The sequence below is a fragment of the Pongo pygmaeus genome, chromosome 7, assembly GCF_028885625.2.
Source record: "Pongo pygmaeus isolate AG05252 chromosome 7, NHGRI_mPonPyg2-v2.0_pri, whole genome shotgun sequence".
Classification (NCBI taxonomy): Eukaryota; Metazoa; Chordata; class Mammalia; order Primates; family Hominidae; genus Pongo; species Pongo pygmaeus.
Genome location: NC_072380.2, coordinates 63215313 through 63241882, shown reverse-complemented (window position 1 = coordinate 63241882; position 26570 = coordinate 63215313). Strand labels below are relative to the sequence as shown.

Genomic DNA, 26570 nt, shown 5'->3' with positions numbered 1-26570 from the left:
AAAGTTAATTGCTTTCCCATATACAAAATTTCACCAATAGTTTTGGCATCATTGATGAGCCTTGCATAAATATACTTTTATATTGTATTGCAAAATTATGATTTCCTAATTTGATGACTCCCTGTACTAGCTGGTATTCTTCTTAAAAGAAGGAATCTGTTCCCATGCCCCATCATGTTGTGTCTCTGTCGTTTTCTCTTTTTCTCCCTTATCTCAGTGGACTCATGAAATGCTAAACGTTAAGTACAGATGGACACAAATGTGTCCAAGTAGGCACCAGTGTGCCTGCTTGAGGGTGGAGGTTGGGAGGAGAGTGAGCATGGAAAAACTCCCTAATGAGCACTAGGCTTATTATCTGGGTGGCAAAATAATCTGTGCACCAACCGTCTGTGACCTGAAATTTACGTATGTAACAAACCTGCACAGTACCCTCAGAACCCAAAATAAAAGTTGGAAATAAAATAAATTCTACGTATTATAATCAGTTCTATTATCCCTTTTTCTAACCCACAAATAGTCCCAAATTTGGCCAGTGGAAGACTCTTCCAGCTAACTCTTTTGTCCTTTTGACGTAATCCCATTAGACTTTGAGTGCTTTTTGTCAAACATTGTGTCATATACTTTTGTTGCCCCAGACCTGGAAGCAGCTGTGTCTTCAAAGAGTTGGATTTCTTCTAGTGAAAAATAGTAATTGAAAATAAAATCTGAATAGCAAGTGTCCTTTTATACTGGGAGGTAATTAAATGTAGGATATTTTAGAAAACAAGATTTCAATTTCCTTGACATTTCATGCAGTCAAACATTTTTTCATGACTTTTAGATTTTGTGTGTATAGAAATAAATTTCCAACTTTGAATTAACAACTAGATTTATTTCACATTTTAAGTTATTTTGCATTTTTATTTTCACATATATTATTACTTGAAAATATGCATGAAATTTTTATAGATAATAGAAAGTTACATTGCTCTGTACTGTCTTTTAAATATATTGAGCAGAGCATGATACCACACAGAGACTGAGGTGTGCAACTTTTGCAACTTACTGTGTAGTTCTTCACATGGAAATATGTTTACAATGGGGTATGTATCAACTGTGAATTTATCAGTCTATGTATTGAGTAGTGCAAAAAATAATTTTTTTGTAAGCCAATTATTATTTTGGACCTCATTCCCCATAATGGCAGAAAACATCTTGGCCCAATTTGGTAAACTTACCATTTGGGGTAAATAGAGTCCATTCAGAATCTTTGTTACTCATTCTTTTCTCTCTATTCAATCCAAAATACTGTTATGGATTGAATGTTTGTATTCTCCCAAGACTCCTGTCTTGAAGCCCTAAGACCCAGTGTGATGGTATTTGGAGGTGGAGCCTTCAGCAGGTAATTGGGTTTAGGTGAGGTCATGAGTGTGGAGCCCCTGTATGGGAGTAGTGTCCTTGAAAGAGGAAGAGACATCAGGGCTTGCTCTCACTCTCTCTGTGCCATGTAAGGGCACAGTGACAAAGTGGCTATCTGCGAGCCAGGAAGAGAGACTTCAGAAACCAAACAGTGCCAGACCTTCATCTTGGACTTTGCAGCCTCTAGAACTGTCAGCATATAAATTGCTATTGTTCAAGCCATCCAGTCTATGTACTTTTGTTATGGAAGCCTGGGCTAAGATGGCAGCCCAGGCTCCATATGGCTTCATGAGACCTCTTGGTTGTTTTCATGGAGGTATTATGCTTGCTCTCTAGTCTGTGATCATTCTCATTCTGTGATGTGAAACACAAGTCTAGGTAGTCCTTGAGCACAGTCATGACATCTGGGGCTACTCTGTTTTTTTCTTGTCACAGGGTTGCAAGAGCAAACCAACCTCTACTGTGACATCTCCATTACAACTGCAACTCCCTCGCAGGTCTATGACTCTTGGTGTCACATCCACCCACTATAAGGCCTGCAAAACCCTTTTTCTCTTCCCCACCCCATTGAAGAGCTCAGTGATTTGTCAGGTTAGTTTTATGCCTTGATGCATCTTGCAGCCATCTCAGCACCTCTATGGTCCCATGGTAGATTAGAAACCTATCTGTGATGTCTGTCATCTTCCAGAGCAACCATCAGGAAATGGGGGTACAGACTCTATTCTCACACCTACCAACTGTTTTGATTTTTATTACTCTTCCCTTGGAACTAATTCTATGTTTGATGGGGAGGGTTTAGGCTTTTCATTGCTCGCCTCTATAACACTCCTTGGTCCAAAAGCCCAATAATTTTTATCTACACTGAGAGGGTGGAGTGAAAAACTTAGTACATTAGTTCAGCAAGCATTTCCCCAACATTTTAGTGTCAAACCTATATAATAGCTATGTGAGACTTAAAAGGAAATAAATGATGTTTGATTTCTGTGATTTCATTCGTATAAGTTATTATTGGGGCTATAAATTTCACATAATTTTTTTTGGAATTAGGGAAAGAATCTTTAGTTACCTAAAGAAATTTAATGAAGCATGGAGGGATAAAATAAGTTGGTTAAAGTCTTCCAGTTGTAAAGATAAAAAGTGACATAATATTTTATACACTAAATATCATTTTTATAAAAAAAGATAACACAAAATATAAAACAACACATTTTAAAAGTAATGTTATTATCCAGGGTGAAGAACATGTAGATGAGTTTGATTTATTTCTTTAAAATTGTATATTTTATAAAGGGATATAATTTCTTACTCATATAATAAAAATAAATATGAAATAAATATGAAAAAGCAATATATCAATATATAATCATCTTAGAAAATATTGAAATATGAAAAAGAACAATGAAGAAAATAAATTTGTGCAAAACCCCAGACCTGTTATCACTGTCAATGTTTTGGATGTAGTTTTAATTTTTATGTAGACACAGTTATTTTATATAATTTAGATAATTTTTATGTCTGCTTAACATTTTTTAAAAAGTGTAATTGTGGTAAAAAATACGAAACATAAAATGTACCATCTTAAACATTTCTAAATGATTTGGTATTATTCAGTATATTCACACTGTGGTGTAATCAATCTCCAGAACTTTTTAATCTTGCAAAACCGAAACTCTATACCCATTAAACAACTCTCCATTTCCGTCTCTCTGTAGCCCCTGGCAACCACTATTCTACTTTCTGTCATTATGACTTTACTACTCTATCTTCCTCATACAAGAGGAATCATATAGTATTTGTCTTCTTGTGACCGGTTTACTTAGTTTAATGTCCTCGATGTTAATCCACTTTGTAGCATGTGTCAGAATTTCCTTCCTTTTTTTTAAAAAAAAATAATTCAAACTTTTTTTAGTAGAGATGAGATCTTGCTATCTCATCTGTCCAGACTGGTCTTGAACCCCTGGGCTCAAGTGATCCTCCTGCCTTGGCTTCCTGAAATGCTAAGGCTGAATAATATACCATTGTATATATATACCACATTTTGTTTTTCTATTCACTCGCCAATGGACACTTGGGTTGAATCTACCTCTTGGCTATGTGAGTAGTGCTGGTGTGACATGTGTGTGCAGATATCTCTACTTTCAATTCTTTCAGATATTTGCCCAGAAGTATATTTGCCTAGGAATTGCTAGATGGTAATTGAATTTTTAATTTTTGAGGACTCTCCATACAGTTTTTCATAGTGGCTGTACCAATTTACATTCCCACCAACAGTGTACAGGATTCTTATTTCTCCACATCCTCACAAATGCTTATTTTGTCTTTTTGAAAGTAGCCATCCTAACATGTGAGGTGATAGCTCATTGTGGTTTTGATTTGCATTTCACTAATGATTAGTGAATTCTTGTTGGTCACTTGTACATTTTCTTTGACGAACTGTCTATTAAAGTCCTTTACCCATTTTTAAATGGTTTTTTTTTGGTTGTTGTTGCTGAGTTGTAGAAGGTCTTTATATATTCTGGATATTAACTCCTTATCAGATATATGATTTGCAAATATTTTTGTCCATTCTGCAAGTTGCCTTTCCACCCTGCTGACTGTATTCTTTGACATACCGAACTTTTAAATCTTGTAAAATTTAAAACTTTTAAATGGTGTAGTCCAGTTTACCTATTTTTACTTTTGTTGCCTTTGCTTTTGGTGTCACATTTAAGAAATATTTGCCAAACCCAAGGTCATGGAACTTTCTCTGTATGTTTCCTTCTAACAATTTTAGGTCTTTGCTTCATTTTGAGTTAATTTTTGTATATAGTATGAGACAAAGTTCCAGTTTTATTCTTTTCCATGTGGAGAGCTAGTTTTCCCAACACTATTTATTGAACAGATTTTCCTTTCCTCATTGTGTATTCTTGGTACTCTTGTAAATAATCATTTGACCATATATGTGAGGGTTTATTTTTGGACTTCCTATTGGTCTGTATATCTGTTTCTATGCCAGTACCATGCTGTTTTGATTACTATACATTTGTTACAAGTTTTGAAATCAGAAAGTGTAAAATCTTCAACTATGTTATTCTTTCTCAAGATTGTTTTAACTGTTCAGGGCCTCTTGAAATGTCACATAGATTTTAGGATGAGATTCCCTATTTCTGCAAAAAAAAAAAAATGCCATTGAAATTCTGATAGGGATTGTTTTAAATTTTTAGATCATTCTGAGTAGTATTGACATTTTAACAATATTAAATCTTTAAGGCCATGAGTATGGGAAATCTTTCAATTCATTCACATTCTCTTTAATTTCTTACAGTAATGTTTTGTATCTTTCAATGTAGAAGTCTTTAACCCCCTTGGTTAAGTTTGTTCCTAGGTAGCTTATTATTTATAAGCTATTGTAAATGAAATAGTTGAGAAATATCTTTTTGATTTTTTATTTAGATTTTGATCAAAATTACTATTTCTAGGTTTTCTATTTCTATCAAATTTAGTATCAGATTTGTTTTTCTTAATTTTCCTTTAGTATTTACAGGTAATTTTCCTTACAGTGATTATCTTGGTACACAATAATCTTGATTTTTAAAATCCTGGTCCTAATTTATTTTACCTTTGACTTCTTGCTTTCTTCTTTCCTGTTAATACCAATTCTCCACAAGTTACCCCATGCTAGCAAGGTGCTTTCTCCCACTCATTTTACAAGCCCTTTCTTTCAATTCCTTAGGAACCAGGGTTCTAATTTTCTCAATCTTAAATTCTCATCAGGGTGGTACTCTCACCCTTTGTTGTTCTACCCCTTCTTCCACAGTCCCTTCATCTGTAAAAAGTGGGGATTCCCACTTGACTCTGCTGAGGGTGGACTCTAGAGATGCTTTAGTGTTTTCACCACTTAAATGTAAATTGAAGTTGCTAATGCTCTCTTTCTCTGATTTTATGGTAGCTTGTGCTCTGGGTGATGTGTTTTTCTTCTTTGTTGAACTGTGTGGTTTTCAGAGGTGTGTGGAGAGATTTGAATTTAGCTGAATACCATTATCCTATGGGAAACTGGAAGCTGTGTGACTGCTGTTAATGAAACTGTCCCTATAAACTTTATAAAATTAATCAGAAAAGAAGGTGGGGGGGGGGTGAGAAGAAACAAAAATAAGCGAAACTTTCAGCACATCAGCATTCATCATGAGATCAGCTGCTCTCTGACCCCTTCCTCATAGCTGTTTGGTGCCTATTGTCGTAAAATCACATAGACCCATGAAGATTATAGTTCTCCTTAACTGCTCTGTAGATAACAACTTGAGAATTATAAAATGTTAAGTTTTCCATTTGAGATATCCTTTTAGGTTATGCACACCAATAAGGTCTGAAGGACCTGATGAGGAGCTGACTCACCAAACAATGCTGTTTCCATATCCAAATAATATCCCCCTTATTCCAGCCAATCAACAACCCCAATTTTCTAACCTCTTTCCCTCCACTAATCCATTAAAAACCCCAGCCCAGAACTCATCGGGGTGAAGAATTTGAGGGTCCTTTCTGTCTCTTTATTTGGCTGCCCATTGATAATTAAACTCTTTCTCTGCTGCAAACTCTGCTATCTCAGAGTATTGGTCTGTTACTCTTCAGCGAGTGTACAAACCTGTTGGTCCTATAACTTGAATATAGGTAGTAACATACCTGGAATTCATACTTTACTGATTTAATCAATTTGTGCAGATCTGATTGCAGAAGTTCTATTCTTTTCCCCCTACTTTGTGCTTATTTTTCCTGAACCATTTTCTACAATATAACAATCTAAAGTGAATCTGTGTATCTGAGATAAAACATTATGGGAAACCTTTAGTTTTAAGTTTTGAAACTCCTTCATGAATATTTTATGATTTCATTTTATCTTTATGAAACAATCCCTCATTATTTGAAATTGACGATAATAGTAAAAACCAAGTATAGTGTTTGTATGCTTCTCAGTAGAAGTGAACTTCTTTATGCCTCAAGACATGACACCCTTGAAGTCATGTGGCTCTCAACATTCTAATAGTCTAAGGGCCTTTACCAGGAGGTATTTCTGAATCCAGTGGGGTACATTTACAGAATACTTTCACCTGTTCTGTACCTAGTAACAGTAGCTTTCAACCTTGCTGCATATTATTATCTCCTGTGGAGCTATGAAGAATCTCAATATCTAGTCTGTACCCTGGACCCATCATTAAATCAGAATTTGTGGAGGCAGGGACCCAGACATCACTATAAGGCTTGGCTAGAACTCAAAATGAGGCCTTACAAATACTACTGACTCACGTACCTACACTATGATTTGCATACATCCACACTTGAGAACTACTAGTGAGTTTTGAGACCACTTCTCAATGCTTCTTATAAACTGTTTGAAGAAACATGGTTCTAGAATATTGTATTTCTTGAATTCTAACACGTAGCTATATTTTTGAGATTTGGAGTAAAAGCAAAATCTTCTGAAGTATCAATTAATGCTGAGGAAAAACAATATCTAGTTAGATGTAAATCCACACTAGTCACTGCTACTTTTAGAAACTGGAGTCCTAAACTAAACTGGGGGAAAAGAAACTGGTTTGGAACTTTCAAAGCTTAACTAAGCAAATTATAGAAAATCAGTCCCTTCTTTATTTTTAGGCAGAATTGTGATTTTGATGGCCTTTAAGGCAGGACTGCAGATGAGCAGCAATTGAATTATCTAGAAAATATCCTGAGAGAGTCCGATTGATTAGGTTTGTGGGTGAGCTTTAGAATTGGTGTGTTTAACAAACCACCAGCTGATTCTGATGCACTGACAATATGCAAGAGCACATTTGATACTTGATATGCAAGACACTTGATGGAAGGTTTCAGGAATTCTGATTGTCTCAAACCCTGAGAGGCACAAGTAGAAAAGATCCAGGGCTTCATTTTCATGACATTAACAAAGAGTGTGGAGAAGAAATCACCTTACTAACCTATGGTTGAAGAAAAAGGAGAAAGTGCTCATATGTCACATAAATTGTTTTCTTTAAACCCTTGGTAAAGATTAGTTGTATCATCGTATTTATAAATCCATTTATAGTATTCTTTCCTGAAGATTTTCAACAGCAGCCACAGGAGGACCAAAATTCATCTTATGCATCTCTAAGATGCTTTTATCCTCTTAAGATGAATCCCACGATGGTATTTGCCAGCTTTATAACTACCAGTTGAATATATTCAGTGTCATAAAATAAATTTTAAAAAATTGTTTATAGTCAAACTTATATTTTTCTTAGAGAAGTTGTTACTCAGTATATATGACTCCATTAGTCAGAATTTCTCCGCAAATACTCTATGTTTCTTAATATTTTGAACCAAGGATCCATTTGAGAATTTGATGAGAGGCTTAGAACTCTTACCGATTGTACACATTTAAGTGAAATAACAGTTTCTATATATTGTTAGAGAATCCATGGACATCCCACAAAGCTCCTAAGGTCCACAGCTTATAGTTTAAAAAGTTTGTATCTAAGACATGTGGTATCTCTGCTAATTTATAATTTAATGAGATTCTATATATTTTCCAGGTACCTGTATAAGAACGAAATCCATGCACTAGATAAGCAAACATTTAAAGGACTCATATCTTTGGAACATCTGTAAGTAATAGAAACTTTTTTATTAAATCACTCATGGTGACAGTTCAAATAGACAGCTTTTTAAATGCCATTATGTGATAGTTGAACAACTATTTTAAGCTTTTCCGTGTGGCTTGAATGATTGAATATCTGTCATCAGTTGGATAAAAATCAGAATGTATGATTGAGTTGGCATAAGGATAGAAAGACAGACAGAACTCAGCTGGAATTCCAGCACTGCATTTATTACCTGTGTGACATTGGGCAACTTACCCTCCGTGAACCTTTGTTTCCAAATCCTGAAATGCACATATTTCTGTGGTGCATGTTAAGGTACTGCATGCAAAGAGCAATAATGTTTATTAAGCAAAAATGTTTATTACTTGACTTAAAATTGGCATTTTATAGAAGGTAATTTATAGCTGTGACTATAATTTATGAAACAAGTTCAAGCTTTTAACTGACATTAGAACTTCTGAAACATGGGATTATACCTCTCATTTTACAGATAATAAAATTAACTTCAATGTTAGTTAAATGATTTGCCCCAAATTAAGAGTCTGTATTATTATTATTATTATTATCATTATTATTATTTTTGAGGCAGAGTCTCTCTCTGTTGCCCAGACTGGAGTGCAGTTGTCCCATCACAGCTCATCCGCCTCCTGGGTTCAAGTGATTCTTGTGCCTCAGCCTCCCAAGTAGCTGGGATTACAGGTATGCCCCACCATGCCCGCCTAATTTCTATGTTTTTAGTAGAGACAGGGTTTCACCACATTGGCCAAGCTGGTCTTGAACTTTTGGCCTCAAGAGATCTGCCCGCCTCGGATTCCCAAAGTGCTGAGATTATAGTCATGAGCCTTCATGCCTAGCCCTGTAGCATTATTATTACAACTCAAACTGACTGCTATCTTAGTGTACTTTTTAGCATTTGATACTTCATGAAAACCTCAGATTCACCATCATAATTTCAGTGTGAAATATGAATTCTTCAATATCAAAAAGTCATATCGTATACTAATACTGCTACTAAACTGCAATTTGATGTTTTATTCATAGATTTCTCTCAATTACAAGTGTTTGAAACACAAATACTAATTAGATAATTAAAAAGATTTTTCCCATTGATGACAACCTATGGGATAGTTCTGAAACTCGGATATGTAGAATGCAGGCTGGTTTTTAAGTATTGGCAGGATTTCTGTATATCAGGAGCTTTTGATCCTGAAATGTGTTTCCATATTCAATATGGTTTCTTAATTTCAAAACATGATTTTATTTCTGTAATAAATATGGTTAGAAGAAATCTAAATTTCTTTTTCATAGAAGGCCGAACTGTTAGGTTATAGTATTAAAAAACAGTCAACCAATCCAAAAAAGTTTTTAAATTGCCTTTGTTCTACTTTTGTCTCTTATTAATTTCCTTTTACATGACTGCTATGGTTTGAAACTCATGCTGAAATTTAATTACCATTGTAGCAGCATTAAGAAGTGGGAACTTTAAGGGGTGATCAGACCATGAAAGGTAATGAATAGATTAATGTTGTCGTTGTGGAAGTGAGTTTCTTATTGTGGGAGCAAGCTCTTTATTATGGGAATGGGTTCCTTATAAAAGGACAAACTTGGCTTCTTCTTGCTCTCTCGCCCTCTCTTGCCCTTTTGCCATGGGATTATACTGCAGGAAGGCCCTTAAAGGATGCTGGCCCTTCAATCTTGGAATTCCCTGCCTCTAGAATTGTGAGCCAACGAATTTCTGTTCATTATGAGTTACTCCATCTGTGGTACTCTGTTATAGCAGCATAAAATGACTCAGAAAGAGAATTGGTACCAAAGAGTAGGGTGTTACTGTGACAAACACCTGAATATTTGGAAGTGACTTTGGAACTGGATAATGGGTACAAATGGGAAGAATCTGGAGAACCAGGATAGAAAAAGCTTGTATTGCCATGAACAGATCATTAAGGGCAGTTCTGGCGAGGGCTCAAAAGAAAAGGAGAGCTGTAGGGAAAGTCTAAAACTTCTTAGAGGTTGCTTAAGTAGCTATGATCAGAAAGCTGGTATAAATATGGACAGTAAGGCAATTCTGATGGGGTCTTGGACAGAAATGTGGAACAAGGTAATGGAAACTGGAGTAAAGGCCATTATTTTCTAACGTGGCAAATAACTTGGCTGAATTGTGTCTATACCAGAGGGCTTTATGTAAGGCTGAATTTAAGAGCATGAACTGGGACATCTGGTGGAATAAATTTTTAAGCAAAACGTTGAAGGAGCTGCACAGCTTCTATTAAATGCCTAGAGTAAAATGTAGGAAGAGATGAATGATTTAAAGATGACATTTATAATTAAAAGGGAAGTGGAACATAAAGATTTAGAAAATTCACAGCCTGGCCAAGTAAAGAACAAAAAAAGTGCAAGGGTGCAGCCAATTGATCCTTTGATAAAGGGATTAGAGTAGATAAAATAAGCCAGGTGCCATTCATCAAGACAATGGGAGAATGACACCCAATTCATTTCAGAGATTTTTGAGGCAGCCTCAAGAGAGCATCTCAGCATGCCTGAAAAAAATCAGCATTCACTACCCTACACCACCGTAAGTCTCTGCCCCCCAAATTCCCAAACAGTGCTCCTTGGTCACCTCAGCTGTCACTCAAGTGGGCTTAGGTGTGGATTGTGCCCCTAATTTGAGGAATGCAAGTGGTAAGACTTGACAGCAGATTTATGTTTTAGTACGTATTTGTAAACCTCACACAATAAGTCTTTAAACTTATTGGTAAAGAACATCTTTAAAAAACATTTTATATGCTTGTTTACAGAATTCACAGAATGGTAAACAGTCCAATTCACTGTAATAAGTCAGCTCACAATACATCTTTGAAGTAACATACTTCGATTCATCTTTTAAATGTGGATGTATAAACTCCTCACATTATGGCTTAGAACACAAGGGCAAGGGACATCTTTAAAAAGCATGTTTTAAACATGTGGTTAAAAAGTTCACTGTGTTAAACAGTTCAATTCATTTTAATAAAGTGCTTCACAATGCATCTTTGAAGTAACATGCCCAGATTCATATTTTCAGTGTGTATCTATATATAAAATCCCTCACAATAAGGCAATAAACTAAATGATAAGGAACATCTTTTAAATGTGTATTTGTACATTTGTTTACAGAGTTCATTGTTTGGGAAGCGGTTCAATTCACTGTAATAAAGGAGCTCACAATGCATCTTTGAAGTAACACATTCATTTCATGTTTTCAATGTGCATATATAAACTTCTCACAGCAAGGCATTAAACTAAATGACGAAGAACATCTTTAAAAAGCCTATTTTATACACTTACTTACAGAGTCCGCAGTTTGGTATTAATTCTCAAGATGCACAGAATGAGTGGGCTGTGGGGTCAAAAATGGTCTCCACCTAGATTTCAAAGGATGTTTTGGACAGCCTGGGGCCCCAGGCAGTGCCTTTTCACAGGAGCAGAGCCATTGCAGACAGTCCATACGAGGGCAATGCCTAGTGGAGTAATGGGAGTGGGACTGCCACTAAGATCCCAGAACTATTGAGCTGCCAGTGTGCAATGTCAGCCTGGGAGAGCTGCAGCACAAGACTTCAACTCATGAGAGCTTTGGGTGTGCTGAGCCATAGGGCTTGGGCTGCTTGAGGCCTTGGGGGCCCAACCCCTACCCCACCTTGTCCAGGAGGCAGGACACAGAGTCAAGGAAGATAATTCGAGAGCCTTAGGATTTAATGTTGTTCACCCTGTTGGATTGTGGACTTACTTGGCAACAATTGTTCCTTTTTTCTTGCCTGTTTTTCCCTTTTGTAATTGGAATGTCTGTTCTATGTATGTCCCACATTGCATTTTGGAAGCATGTAACTGGTTTTGATTTCACAGGCTCACAGCTGTGGGGAAATTTGCCTCAGGATGAATCATGCCTTGAGTCTCACCCATATCTGATTTATTTAATTTTTTGTCTTTTATTATTGTTACTATTATTATTTCAATAGTTTTGGGGGGAACACATGGTTTTTGGTTACATGAATAAATTCTTTAGTGGTAATTTTTGAGATTTTTGTGCACCCAACACCTGAGCAGTGTACACTGCACCCAATGTGTAGTCTTTGATCCCTCACCCCCGCTTCCATCCTTACTCCGAGTACCTAGAATCCCTTATATAATTCTAATGCCTTTGCATCCTCATAGCTTAGTTCACACTTATGAGAACCTACAATATTTGGCTTTCCATTTCTGAGTTACTGCACTTAGAATAATGGTCTCCATCTCCATCAAGGTTGCTGCAAGTGCCATTATTTCATTCATTTTTATGGCTGAGTAGTATTTCATGGTATATATATACCACATTTTCGTTTTCGCTTGTTGGTTGATGGGCATTCAAGCTGGTTCCATATTTTTGCAATTGCAAATTGTGCTGCTATAAACATGGTTGTGCATGTGTCTGTTTTATATAATAACTTCTTTTTCTGTGGGTAGATACCTAGTAGTGGGATTGCTGGATCAAATGGTAGTTCTACTTTTAGTTCTTTAAGAATCTCCATACTGTTTTCCATAGTGGTTGTATTAGTGGTTGCCCTACCAGCATTGTAAAAGTGTTCCTTTTTAACCACATCCATGCCAACATTTGATATTTTTTGGTTTTTTAATTACGTTATGGCCATTCTTGTAGGAGTAAGGTAGTATTGCATTGTGGTTTTGATTTGCATTTTCCTGATAATGAGTGATGTTGAGCATTTTTTCATATATTTGTTGGCCATTTGTATACCTTCTTTTCAGCATTGTCTATTCATGTCCTTAGCCCACTTTTTGATGGGATTACTTGTGTTTTTCTGACTGATTTGTTTTAGTTCCCTTATAGATTTGGATGTTAGTCCTTTGTCAGATGCATAGTTTGCAAATATTTTCTCCCACTCTATGGGCTGTCTTTTACTCTGCTGATTGCTTCTTTTGCTGTGCAGAGGCTTTTTAGTTTAATTAAGTCCCATCTATTTATCTTTGTTTTTGTTGCATTTGCTTTTGGGTTCTCGGTCATGAAGTCTTTGCCTAGGCCAATGTCTAGAAGAGTTTTTACAATGTTATCTTCTAGAATTTTTATGGTTTCAGGTCTTAGATTTATGTCTTTGACCCTTCTTGAGTTGATTTTTGTATTAGATGAGAAAAGGATCCAGTTTGATTCTTCTACATGCGGCTTTCCAATTATCCCAACACCATTTGTTAAATAGGGTCTCCTTTCCGCACTTTATGTTTTTATTTGCTTTGCCAAAGATCAGTTGGCTGTAAGTATTTGGCTTTATTTCTGAGTTCTCTATTTCATTCCATTGTTCTACTTGCCTGTTTTTATACCAGTAGTACCATGCTGTTTTGGTATTTATAGCCTTGTAGTATAGTTTATAGTCAGATAATGTGATGCCTCCATATTTGTTCTTTTTGCTTAGTCTTGCTTTTGTGGGCTCTTTTTTGGTTCCATATGAATTTTAGGATTGTTTTTCATAGTTCTGTGAAGGATTATAGTGATATTTTGATGGAAATTGTATTGAATTTATAGATTGCTTTTGGCAGTATGGTCATTTTCATAATACTGATTCTACCCATCTGTGAACATAGGATGTGTTTGCATTTGTTTGTGTCATTTATGATTTCTTTCAGCAGCATTTTTTAGTTTTTGTTTTAGAGATCTTTTACCTGTTTGGTTAGGTATATTTGTAAGGTTTTTATTTGTTTGTTTGTTTTTTGTTTGTTTGTTTGTTGTTTTTCAGCTGTTGTAAAAGGGGCTGAGTTCTTGATTTGGTTCTCAGCTTGGTCACTGTTGGTGTATAGCAGTGCTACTGATTTCTGTACATTGATTTTGTATTCTGAAAGTTTACTGAATTCGTTTATCAGATCTAAGAGCTTTTTGGATGAGTCTTTAGGGTTTTCTGGTACAATCATATCATTGGCGAACAACGACAGTTTGACTTCCTCTTTACCGATTAGGATGTCCTTTCTTTCTTTCTCTTGTCTGATTGCTCTGGCTAGGACTTCCAGTACTATGCTGAATAAAAGTAGTGAAAGTGAGCCTCCTTGTCTTGTTCCAGTTCTCAGGGGTAGTGCTCTCAGTATAATGTTGGCTGTGGGTTTGTCATAGACGGTTTTTATTACCTTAGGGTATGTCCCTTCTGTGAAAATTTTGCTGAGGGTTTTAATCATAAAGGATGCTGAATTTTGTCAAATGCTTTTCTTGCATCTACTGAGATAATAATACAATTTTTTGTTTTAATTCTGTTTATGTGGTGTATCACATTTATTGACTAGTGTATGTTAAACCAACCCTACATCCATGGTATGAAACCCACTTGATCATTGTGTATTATCTTTTTGATATGCTGTTGGATTTGGTTAGCTAGGTTTTTGTTGAGGATTTTTGCATCATGTTCATCAGGGACATTGGTCTGTAGTTTTCTTTTTTTGTTACAACATCTCCTCGTTTTGGTATTATGGTAATAGTGGCTTCATAGAATGATTTAAGGAGGATTCCCTCTTTATCTTTTGGAATAGTTTCAGTAGGATTGGAACCAATTCTTATTTGGATGTCTGATAGAATTCAGCTGTGAATCTATCTGGTCCTGGACTTTTTGTTGTTGTTGTTGGCAATTTTTTATTACTGGTTCAATCTCACTACTTGTTATTGGTCTGTTCAGAGTTTCTATTTCTTCCAGGTTTAATCTAGGAGGTTTGTATATTTCCAGGAATTTATTCATCTTCTCTAGGTTTTCTAGTCTATGCACACGAATGTGCTCATAGTAGCCTCAAGTGATATTTTGTATTTCTGTGGTATTGGTTTTAATATCTCCCATTTCATTTCTGATTGAGCTTATTTGGATCTTCTCCCTTCTTTTCTTGGTTAATCTCACTAACGGTCTATTGATTTTGTTTATCTTTTCAAAGAACCAGCTTTTTGTTTTATGTATCTTTTGTATTGTATTGTTTGTTTCCATTTCATGTAGTTCTGCTCTGATTATTATTATTTCTTTTCTTCTGCTGGCTTTGGGTTTGGCTAGTTTTTGTTTCTCTAGTTCCTTGAGATGTGAACCTAGATTGTCTGTTTGTGCTCTTTTAGATTTTTTGATGTATGCATTTAATGCTATGAACTTTCCTCTTAGAACTGCTTTTTCTCTATCCCAGAGGTTTTGATAAGTTGTGTCACTATCATCATTCAGTTTGAACAATTTTTCAGTTTCCATCTTGATTCAGTTTTGACCCAAAGATCATTCAGGGGCAGATTATTTAATTTCCATGTATTTGTATATTTTTGAGAGTTCCTTTTAGAGTGAATTTCCAACTTTATTCACCTGTGATCTGAGAGAATACTTGATATAATTTCAGTTTTCTTAAATTTCTTGAGACTTGTTTTGTGTCCTGTCATAATGTTCTATTTTGGAGAATGTTCCATGTTCTGATGAAAAAAATATATATGTTCTTCAGTTATTGGGTAGAATGCTCTGTAAATATCTGTTAAGTCCATTTTTCCTACGGTATAGTTTAAGTCCATTGCTTCTTTGTGGACTTTCCATCTTGGTGACCGGTCCAGTGCTGTCAGTGGAGTACTGAAGTCCCCATTATGATTGTGTTGCCATCTATCTCATTTCTTAGGTCTAGTAATAATTGTTTTATAAATTTTGGAGCTCCAGTGTTATGTGCATATGTATTTAAAATTGTGATATTTTTCTATTGGGCTAAACCTTTTAGTATTATATAATGTCTCTTTTTGTCTTTTTAAACTGTTATTGCTTTATAGTGTGTTTTGTCTGATGTAAGAATAGCTATTCCTGCTTGCTTTTGGTTTCCATTTGCATGAAATCCCTTTTCCCACCCCTTTGCCTTAAGTTTATGTCAGTCCTTATGTGTTAGGTGGACCTCTTGAAGACAGCAAGACTTGGCTGTTGGATTTTTATGCATTCTGCCATTCCATATCTTTTAAGTGGATCCTTTAGGCCATTTACATTCAATGCTAGTAATGAGATGTGAAGTACTGTCCTATTTATTGTGCTAGTTATTGCCTGAATACCTTGTTTTTTTCCACTGTGTTATTGTTTTATAGGTCCTATGAGATTTGTGCTTTACAGAGGTTCTATTTTGGTGTATTTTGAGGGTTTGTTTCAAGAGTTAGCATTTTTTTGTAGTGCTGGGTTGATAGAGGTGAATTCTCTCAGCATTTGTTTGTCTGAATTATACTTTATCTCTCCTTCATTTATGAAGCTTAGTTTTGCTGGATACAAAATTCTTGACTAACAATTATTTTGTTTAAGGAGGCTAAAGATAGAACCCCAATCCTGGCTTGTAAGGTTTCTGCTGAAAAATCTGCTGCTAATCTGATAAGTTTTCCTTTATAGACTACTTGGTACTTTTGCCTCACAACTCTTAAGATTTTTCCCTTCATCTTGAATTTAGATAACATGATAACTATGTGGCTAGGTGATGAACTTTTTGTGTTAAATTTCCTGAGTATTCTTTGAGCTTCTTGTATTTGGATGTCTAGACCTCTAGAAAGATCAGGGAAGATTTCCTTGATTATTCCCTCAAATAAGTTTTCAAAAGTTTTAGATTTCTCTTCTTCAGGAACACCAATTATTCTAATGTTTGGTTGTTTAACATAATCCCAAATTTCTGGGAGGCTTTGTTCATTTTTAAAATTCTTTTTTCTTTGTCTTTGTCAGATTGGGTTAATTCAAAAGCCTTTTTTTTTGAATTCTGAAGTTGTTTCTTCTACTTGTATGATTCTATTGTTCAAAACTTTCCAGTATATTTGTATTTCTATGTGTGTCTTTCATTTCCAGAAGTTGTGATTGTGTTTTCTTTATGCTATCTATTTCTCTGCAGACTTTTTCATTCATATTCTGTATTTAAAAAAAAATCTTCTTCATCTTTCTCTGGTGCTTCCCTGAGTAGCTTAATAATCAACTTTCTGAATTCTTTATCTGGCAATTCAGAGATTTCTTCTTTGTTTGGATCCATTGCTAGAGAGCTAGTGTGAGCTTTTGGGGATGTTGTAGAATGTTGTTTTGTCATACTTTCAGAATTACTTTTCCGGTTCCTTCTCATTTGGGTAGACTGTTTCAGTGGAAAGATCTGGGACTCGGCTGCTGTTCAGATTCTCTTGTCCCATGGGGTGATCCCTTGATGTGGCATTCTCCCCCTTCCCCTAGGGATAGGGTTTTCTGAGAGCCAGACTTTGGTAACCATTATTGCCCTCTGGGTCTAGCCACCCAGCAGGGCTACTGGGCTGTAGGCTGGTGCTGGAGAATGTCTGCAAAGTCTTGTGATGTGATCTGTCTTTAGGTCTCCCAGCCATGGATACCAGTCTCTGCTCTGGTGGAGGTTGTGGGGAAGTGAAGTGGACTATGTTGGAGTCCGTTGTTGGAGTTTTATTTAGTGTGCTGGTTTTCTTGAATGCTGATTATGCTAGTGGTGAAGCTAACACATGGTCAGAGTCAGGATCTGTGGTTAGCCAGGGTGTTGCAGCTGGTGAAATTTGCTGTTGTTTGCTCCTTCTTTGGAGCAGGGTTGTTCTGTTATGAGTTGAAATAATAGCTTGAGTTGGTGGCCTCCAGCCAGGAGGTGGTACTTTCTAGAGAGTACCAGCTGTGGCAATAGGAGGGGGATATGGGTTTGCCCTACATTGGTCAGGATAGGTACTCAGGTTTCTCAGGTGATGGGTGGGGCCATAGAGCTCCCAAAAGTTTATGTCTTTTGCCTTTGGCTATCAGGGCAGGTAGAGAAAACCATCAGGTGGGGGCAGGTTGGGCAGTACCGAGCTCAGACTTTTCTTTGGTGGGGTTTGCTGCGGCCACTGTGGGGGATTGAGCGGGTGGTTCTTTGGCCAATGGAGTTATGATCCAAGGGGGATTATGAATGCCTCTGCTGCTTCATTCAGGTTTTCAGAGAATTGGGGGAAGCCAGCAGTGACAGGCCTTACCCTGTTCTCATGGATTCAGCAAGGCCAGTCTCGCTCCTGCTGTGCCCCACCCATCTGCACTGAGTTTATATCCATGCAGCCTCTGTGCAGGGCTGAGATCTTGCCCCAGGCTACAAGCCTTCTGACTGAGAAAGCAAGTAGGGCTCTCAGGCCTCGCCCTGCCCTGCCTGCCTGCACCATCCGCTGGAGCTTCTGTGCTCATTTCTGCACTTCATGTTCACCCTCCACCCCAGATTTTGTTCAGGAAAGTTCATGCTCAGTTGCAATTATTACCAAATTCAACTAAGAGCTTCCTTTACCCTGTGGCCCCTCCCCAATTCTGCTAGCTGCCTTCCCTTCCCCAAGGACCTCTGTGAGGTAAGGCTAGGAATGGCTTCCCTGGACTCAAGCTGGTGACCAGGAGTGCCTACAGGGCTCTTTCTGCTGCTTTATCTACTTTTACATTTCACTCAGCTCCCTAAATCCCATCCAATACTAATCAGGTCAGATCTTGCTTAGCTTTTGAGATCAAACAAGATCAGGCACTTTCAGGGTGGTATGGCTATAGATTCAGCTCCTTAAATCCGTTTCAGCTATAGGTAAGGTTAAATCCTTCTCTTGTGATCTGGATTTTTAGGTTGCCCAGTGGGAATGCATGTTCAGAGGCTGAATTTTCCCCTTCTAACAATTTAGGAACTCACAGTTTTCTGGCTGTCTCACAGCACTTGTAGCAGCAAGCGGCTGCTATAAAGGGTCTGTGAATTCTTTTGGTTTTCCTCATGTGTTGCTATAGTGGTTATTGAAGCAAGAGTTCACAATGTAAGTCTTCAGATGCTGTTCTGTCTGTCCAAATGGGAGCTGCTTGTTAGTCCTGTCTTCTGTCCATCATCCCCCCTACCCACCCATATCTGATTTAAATGAGACTTTGGACTTTAGACTTTTCAGTTGATGCTGGAATAAGTTAAGATTTTGAGGCTATAGAGATGAAAATAACATATTTTGTATGTAAGACAGACTAAGTTTGAATGTTTGTTTCCTCTGAATATCAGATTGAAATTTAATTGCCTTGTAGCAGTATTAAGAGGTTGGACTTTTAAGAAGTGATTAGACCAAGAAGGCTGTGCCCTCATGAATAGATTAATGCCATTACTGTGGGGGTGAGTTCCACATCTTGGGATTGGGTTCCTTATGAAAGGATGTGCTTTTTTCCCTTTTGGCTCTCTCTCACCCTCTCTTTGCCCTTCTGCCATGGGATGATATAAGGCCATGGGATGCCCTTCTGCTATGGGATGACATAAGGCCATGGGATGCCCTTCTGCCATGGGATGACATGGGATTGAAGGGATGATTGGCCTCTCGATCTTGGACTTTCCAGCCTTCAGAGCCATGAGCCAATATGTTTCTATTCATTATAAATTACCCAGTCTGTGATTTTTTTTTAAGAGCAGTACAAAACAAACTAAGACAATGACTACTAAACTATCACTGTGATAAAATGTGTGCCTTTATCTTTTTAAAAAATAATTTTAAATTGTGTAATGCTTTAGGTAATTTTTACTATATTGCTGAATCATCACATTAACCAATCAAGTATACATTTTTAAATAAAGACAAAATGGAAAGCCCTTATCACTGTGATGTTTTTCATCAAATATATTTACAGATGGCTTATAAAAATTAGCATATGAAAAGTTCTAATTCCCATTTAAAATGCACATAATTCTCAGCAGTAAGTGCTTTATATTCTGATAATAATTACTGGTCTTACTAATATTGAGTAATCTTAGTATTTAAAGCCAAGAAAACAGACATTTTTGCTTTCTATTTTAAAACTGATTCCATGCTGTTGTGAATCACTATTCAAAGAGAATTTTTGGTTTCCAAACATGTAATCTATAATCCTTAAAATTTATCATAATTTTAATCATAACTCTGAAATTCAATTTTATTTCAGTATATCTTGGCAAAACAATGATAGATCTTAAGGTGCCTGAGATATTTGTTCTTTATACTGCCTTTATTTTAATGTTTCTTATTGTACATCATCCATTTTAAATTAAATTTATTTTTGAGGAAGGCAGAGATAAATAATAGATCTTTTCAGAGGTCTTGACAGTAGCACAGTATAGAAATGCCAATCCTGCTACAGACATAAATATTCACAATTCGTATAAAAATACACTCTTTGATTTTTCTGTTGGCTTCATGACATAGCCTTTGACCCTAAAAAGTAGGTTGTGGTGGGTGAGGAAGGGATATTGAAGAAGGATTTGTTAGCCTTATTCTTGATTGTTTGCTGATTGAAAATTTGCCAAACTACATTTGCTTCAAGTATAAATGTCCTCTTTATGTTGCATTAGGTTATTTTCTATGTGTTGGCTACATCAGGAGAAATTTGGTAAACACAACAATGGCATAGAATAAACAAAAATGTTACTTTAAGCATCAGTGAGGGCTAGATAGTTCTGAAGAATAACCTGATGTTATATTGATTGTGTCAGTGCAGAAGATAGCATAGGGAGGAGTAATCATCTTGTAAGAATTATAATCATCAGATTTTTATGAAAGAAAATGGATGATAATTTATTATCAGGCCTCACCCCTCCCCACCTGCCTGCACCATCTGCTGGAGCTTCTGTGCTCATATCTGCACTTCATGTTCACCCTCCACCCCAGATTTTGTTCAGGAAAGTTCATGCTCAGTTGCATGAGCATGCTCAGTTGCATAAAGCATATCATACTTTAAAATGATCAGACTTGAGAGGATATAATGAACTTTTACTAAAGGTAAAGACCTTTTGATTAGGTATTATTTTCTCCTTTTATATACACATCCTGTTAGCTGGATGTTTCTGCTCTACAAATGGCACAGAGGACTCTTTAATCACTCCACTTTTCAGAACAAGAGTAATCGGTATGTTCTTAGAAAGCACTGTTTAATAATGCTGATGTTAATCAATCATCTTGCTTTCAGTTATTCCTCATCTACAATTTCTGCCTTTATTTCACTGATAGAGCTGACATATTTTCATATTTTTATTGATTATCCTTGCCAATAAATTTTTCTTTTTTCTTGCCTCCTTAGTAGGCACCAAATATCTCTTTTGTAAAAATTATATCTTCTAGCCATGTTCCTCATATGACCATTGAACTAGAAGTGTTATAATCCACTTTGACTAGTCATTATTTCTTTTTTTCTTTTTTTTGATATGGAGTCTCGCTCTGTCACCAGGCTGGAGTGCAATGGCGTGATCTCGACTCACTGCGACCTCCACCTCCTGGATTCAAGTGATTCTTCTCCCTCAGCTTCCCAAGTAGCTGGGATTACAGGTGCACACCACCATACCCGGCAAATTTTTTGTATTTTTAGTAGAGAAGGGGTTTCACCATGTTAGCCAGGATTGTCTCAATCTCCTGACCTTGTGATCTGCCCATAGTCATTATTTTTTAACTTACATTTCCTCTTCAGTATATAGCCTTATATTTATTACCTCTTCTTTTCTTTACCTGTTTACTTATTTCTAAGTGGGATATTTTACTAGAGTACCTTTTTTAAACAACAGCAGGCTTCTACACCTGTGTAAAACTGCTACATATTGCATCATGTATTAAATACAAACTTTTTATCTTATCATCTACTAAATTTATGGAAAGAGGCAGAGTAGTATCACCAGGCATAGTCTTGGAAATCAAACAGACCTGAGTTTGAATTGAGTGAAAGTTTGGCACTTAGCTCTTTGATCTTGAGAATTCCACTTTAAAATTCTAAGTCTTAGAGTTTCTTGGTATTGTTTATAAAATGAGAATAATTACAGTGATTTGACAGGCTGGTTCTGAAATCTAGAGGTAATGTATGAAACACTTGGTAAGAGCAGATTCTGAAATAATAATACCTATTTTCTTTGTTATTTTGTTATTATTATTTCAGCAATTACTTTCTGACAGAGCTAACTTTAAATGGCGTATTTTTAAATACACAATTAAATTTAGCCAGTGATATAAAATATCATTAACTTAATTCTTTTGACCTTTCTTGATCTGTCTAGTTTATTTTAAAGGAGTTTCTCATTTTATTTCTTTTTTTTTTTTTGAGATGGAGTCTCGCTTTGTCACCTGGGCTGAAGTGCAATGGTGCAATCTCGGCTTACTGCAACCTCTGCCTTCTGGGTTCAAGCGTTTCTCCTGCCTCAGCCTCCCGAGTAGCTGGGATTATAGGCGCCTCCCACCATCCCAGCCTAATTTTTGTATTTTTTAGTAGAGACAGAGTTTCACCATATTGGTCAGGCTGGTCTCAAGCTGCTGGCCTCATGTGATTCATCTGCTTCGGCCTCCAAAAGTGCTGAGATTACAGAAATGAGCCACAGCACCTGGTCGACTTCTCTCTCTCTCTCTCTTTTTTTTTTTATAAGGGCGTTAATTCTATCACAGGGGCCCTACCCTCATGATCTAATCTAATTCTATTGCCTCTCAAAGGCCCTGTCTCCAAATACTATTACATTTGGGGTTAAGATTTCAACATATGAATTACATGGAACACAAACATTCAGTCCATAATATACAATAAACCTGCTTTTGTCTATGCTGAGACAAAATTATAAAGTAGGATTGCTCTGGCTCATTTTATCATGGTCTCAGGGTAACCTTGTCGGAGGTTGTGTTCTGTTAGGTAATATTTAATAGGAGAATACCACGGACTGCCCTTGAGTGCGAAACCAGTTTTTAAATGTTGAGGATACTCTTTTTTTTTCCCCCTTTCTCAAAATAAATTAAAGCCTGAAATTCAGAATAAAACATAGACTACTGTGGTGGTAAATGTTCTTTACAAAAGACTTTATCTACTGTAATTTTTTCCATCATGATGACTAGCAACTTACTAGTACAAAAAGCACCTTTGATACATAATATCTGGGAGAGTTTTCATTTAATTGTAAAACAGAGACAAGTTTCTGCTTTTAACCATGATGGCTTAGGAGAGACCAGATTAATATTCTGCTTAAAAATACTCGTAGAAAACCAGAAAACATGAAACGGCAGTGTTGGAGAACTGGAGAGCAGACTGTGAGGGGCTGTGGTCCATGAGGCAAGGGACACACGGGATGATCTCTGTGAGTTTTCTTTGGTGTTTTCCAGAGGTGGTTTCCATGCTGAAGTACAGAGAAGGGTTCCCAACCAGAGACCAGCAGTCTTGCCAAGTTGAGGATACAGAGACTGGGGCTCAGGAAGCCTAGTGTGAAAATTAGTGGTGTAGGAGACCAGTGAGCATGGAGCTACACAGAGAGCCCTAGAGACCTGCGGAGGCTTCCCCTAAAATCTTTGGCTGGATACTGATCTGCACGTGTCAGAGGAAACTACTTGTGGCTAGAAAAGAACCAGTAAAAATTCCTGGGCCAAAAACTTCCCAGAAATCACTCAGGGTGGGGAATACTTTGTGTTACTACCAGCTAGTGTGGAAAGACCTTGCTGCATAGCATTGGATGGAGCCCTCAGAAAGGTGTCACCTTAGTAGAAAGGCTTATATGAGCCCTATTATGAAGATCATTCTGGGCTTGCTCTATAAAGCACAAAAGTAAACCTGAAAGGATCAAACCGATCCCAAGAAATGTAACTGTGTGGCAGAAGAAAGTCCAAAAGTCCAATATTCTTTCTTTTTTTTTTTGATGGAGTCTCACTCTGTCACCAGGCCGGAGTGCAGTGGTGCGATCTTGGCTCACTGCAACCTCCGCCTCCCGGGTTCAGGTGATCCTCCTGCCTCAGCCTCCTGAGTAGCTGGGACTATAGGCACGTGCCACCACGCCCAGCTAATTTTTGCATTTTTAGTAGAGACGAGATTTCACCATGTTGGTCAGGCTGGTCTCAATCTATTGACCTTGTGATCAGCATGCCTTGGCCCCCCCAAAGTGCTGGGATTATAGGCATAAGCCACTGCAACCAGCTGAAAGTCCAATACTCTTGAAAAAAAAAATAACCAAATCTGAACCCAAGAAACTAAAAATCACAGTTTCCATCATCCAGTCAAAAATGACCAGGCAAGCACATCATACAGGAGTTACAAAATACAAGGTGCCAAAATGTGATACAACTGAAAAAAGAAATAAACAAATTCCATGCTCCTCTTTTAGTAACTGATAGAACAAGTAAACAGAAAGTAAGTATAAAGAAGACCTGAATAACAAAATCAACCAACTTGACCTAACTGATATTAATAGAGCACTACACCCAAAGCCAGAAGAATACACAACTTTTTCAACCACATAAGTATCATTCCCCGAGATAGACTATATTGTGGATTACATAATAAAGCTCAATAAATTTTAAAGGATTGAAGTCATATAAAATATATTTTCATATCAAAACAGGATTAAACTAGAACACAATAGTAGATATCATAAAAATTCTCAAATATTTAGACCTATTAAGTAATCAATGTGTCAAAGAAGACATTATAAGGAAAGTTAAATATCTCAAACAGAATAAGAATGAAAACTCAATATTCAGAAATTTTGGGGATATATCTAATCCCTAAAGAGAAAGTAGAAGTTAGATAGAAATTTATAAAATTAAATGGTGATATTTGGAATTAATAAAGACTTCAAATCAGTGATGCAATCTTCTACCTTAAGAATCAGGACAAAAAATGGAGAATTGTATTCAAAGTAAGCAAAAGAAAGGAAACAACAGAGGTAAGAGTTAAACCATAGAGAGAGAAACCAGAGAGATAACTGGTCCAGACTCAGTGGCTCACACCAGTAACTCCAGCACTTTGGGAGGGTGAGGTGTATGGATCACTTGAGGCCAGGAGTTCGAGACCAGCCTGGCCAACATGGACAAATCCCGTCTCTACTAAAAATACAAAATTTAGATGGCATGATGATGTGCACCTGTAGTCCCAGTACTCAGAAGACCTGGGAGGCGGAGGTTGAGATTGTGCCACTGCACTCCAGCCTGGTTGACAGAGCGAGACTCTGTCTAAAAAAAAAAGGTAGTAGATAACTGAACAACAATAGAGAGAAGTCAATAGAACAAATTATAGCTGAGAAGAGTAATAATATTGATAGACCTCAAGCTGAAATACCATAAAAAAGGGAGAAGACACATAATATCAAGAAGGGAGGCATCTCATTACAGATAATATGCATATTAAATGGATAAAGAGGGAGCATCCTGAAGTGTTTTATATTAGTAAATTTGACAACTTAATGAAATGAAAATATTTGTGAAAAATACAACTTATAAAGTTAACTCAAGAAGAGAGGATAAACTGCATAACTAAATCTTTTAAAGAAATCATATTTGAAGTTAAAACTTTTCCAATTAAAACAAAACAAAACAAAACTCTACACCCAAATATCTTCACTGTTAAATTCTAACAAATATTTAAGAAACAAACAAATTCAATTCTGTACAAATTCTTACAGTGGGATAATTCTCAACTAATTTTATGAGTTAGAATTATTTTATGACACCAAAATCACAGACATAAGAAAAACCTTCAACATATTTCTCATTAAAATAAAGCAAAATCCCTTAATCAAATATTAGAAAATTGAGTTCAGCAATATAAGAAAAAGATAAAAATATATCATGCATAAGTAAGTTTAATTTTAGGAATGCAAGTTAGTTTATCATTTGAAAAACAAAAATGTAATTTACTATATTAACAGATTAAAAAAGAAAAATAATAAAAACATCTCAATATATGCAGAAAAAGCATATGGAAAAATTTAATGTCCATTCATGACAGAAAACCTCTACAAAATTAAGAACAAACGCGAACTTCCTTAACCTGGTAAAAGACATCTAGGAAAGACCCTTGGTGAATTTCATACTCAGTGGTGAAAGACTGAATAACTCTTAAGGTGAAGAACAAGGTAAAGATGTCTGCTTACATGATTTCAACTCAGTATTTTACTGGAGATTCTAATGATTCTAATAAGGAAAGGAAAATAAATGGAAGGAATTCAGATTGGGAAGGAAGAAACAAAAAACACAGAACGAAAAGCAAAGACAAATACATTATTATTATTCACCACATAGTTGCATGATTTTCCCCTTATTTTTGTTTAGTGGTTTATAGAAAGTCTTAAAATCAGACAGTAAAGTGTCTCCAACTTTGATCTATTTATTCATTTATTTATTTGAGATCAAGTTTCGCTCTTGTTGCCCAGACTGGAATGCACTCACACGATCTCGGCTCACTGCAACCTCTGCTTCCCGGATTCAAGTGATTCTCCTGCCTCAGCCTCCTGAGTAGCTGGGATTACAGACACCCACCACCACGCTCGCCTAATTTTTTGTATTTTTAGTAGAGACGAGGTTTCATCATGTTGGCCAATCTGGTCTCAAACTCCTGACCTCAGGTGATCCACCCGCCTCAGCCTCCCAAAGTGCTGGGATTACAGGCGTGAGCCATTGCACCCGGCCGATTTATTTTTAAAAATTGTTTACATTCTCATATATATTTTAGAATTAGATTGTCTATTTCTAATCATCCCCTCAGTCTGAAAAAAAAAGCCCTCTGAATTCTGATTGAAACTATATTGAATCTATGGATCAGTTTGTTGGAATTTCTATCACCAAACACACTATAAATGTACAGACAAACGAAATGTGTTATTTTTTGGCAGAATTAT

General features: G+C 36.5%; 1 protein-coding gene across 3 annotated transcripts in view; it reads left to right on the top strand.

Annotated features, from left to right (window-relative positions):
• The window catches only part of PXDNL (peroxidasin like), a 516310-nt gene that overhangs the window by 272215 nt on the left and 217525 nt on the right, over positions 1-26570 (top strand). For all 3 annotated transcript variants that reach the window (XM_054497848.2, XM_054497849.2, XM_054497850.2), the window contains exon 4: positions 7941-8012. In XM_054497848.2, the coding sequence (XP_054353823.2) occupies positions 7941-8012 (72 nt within the window). The remainder of the gene's footprint in view (positions 1-7940; positions 8013-26570) is intronic.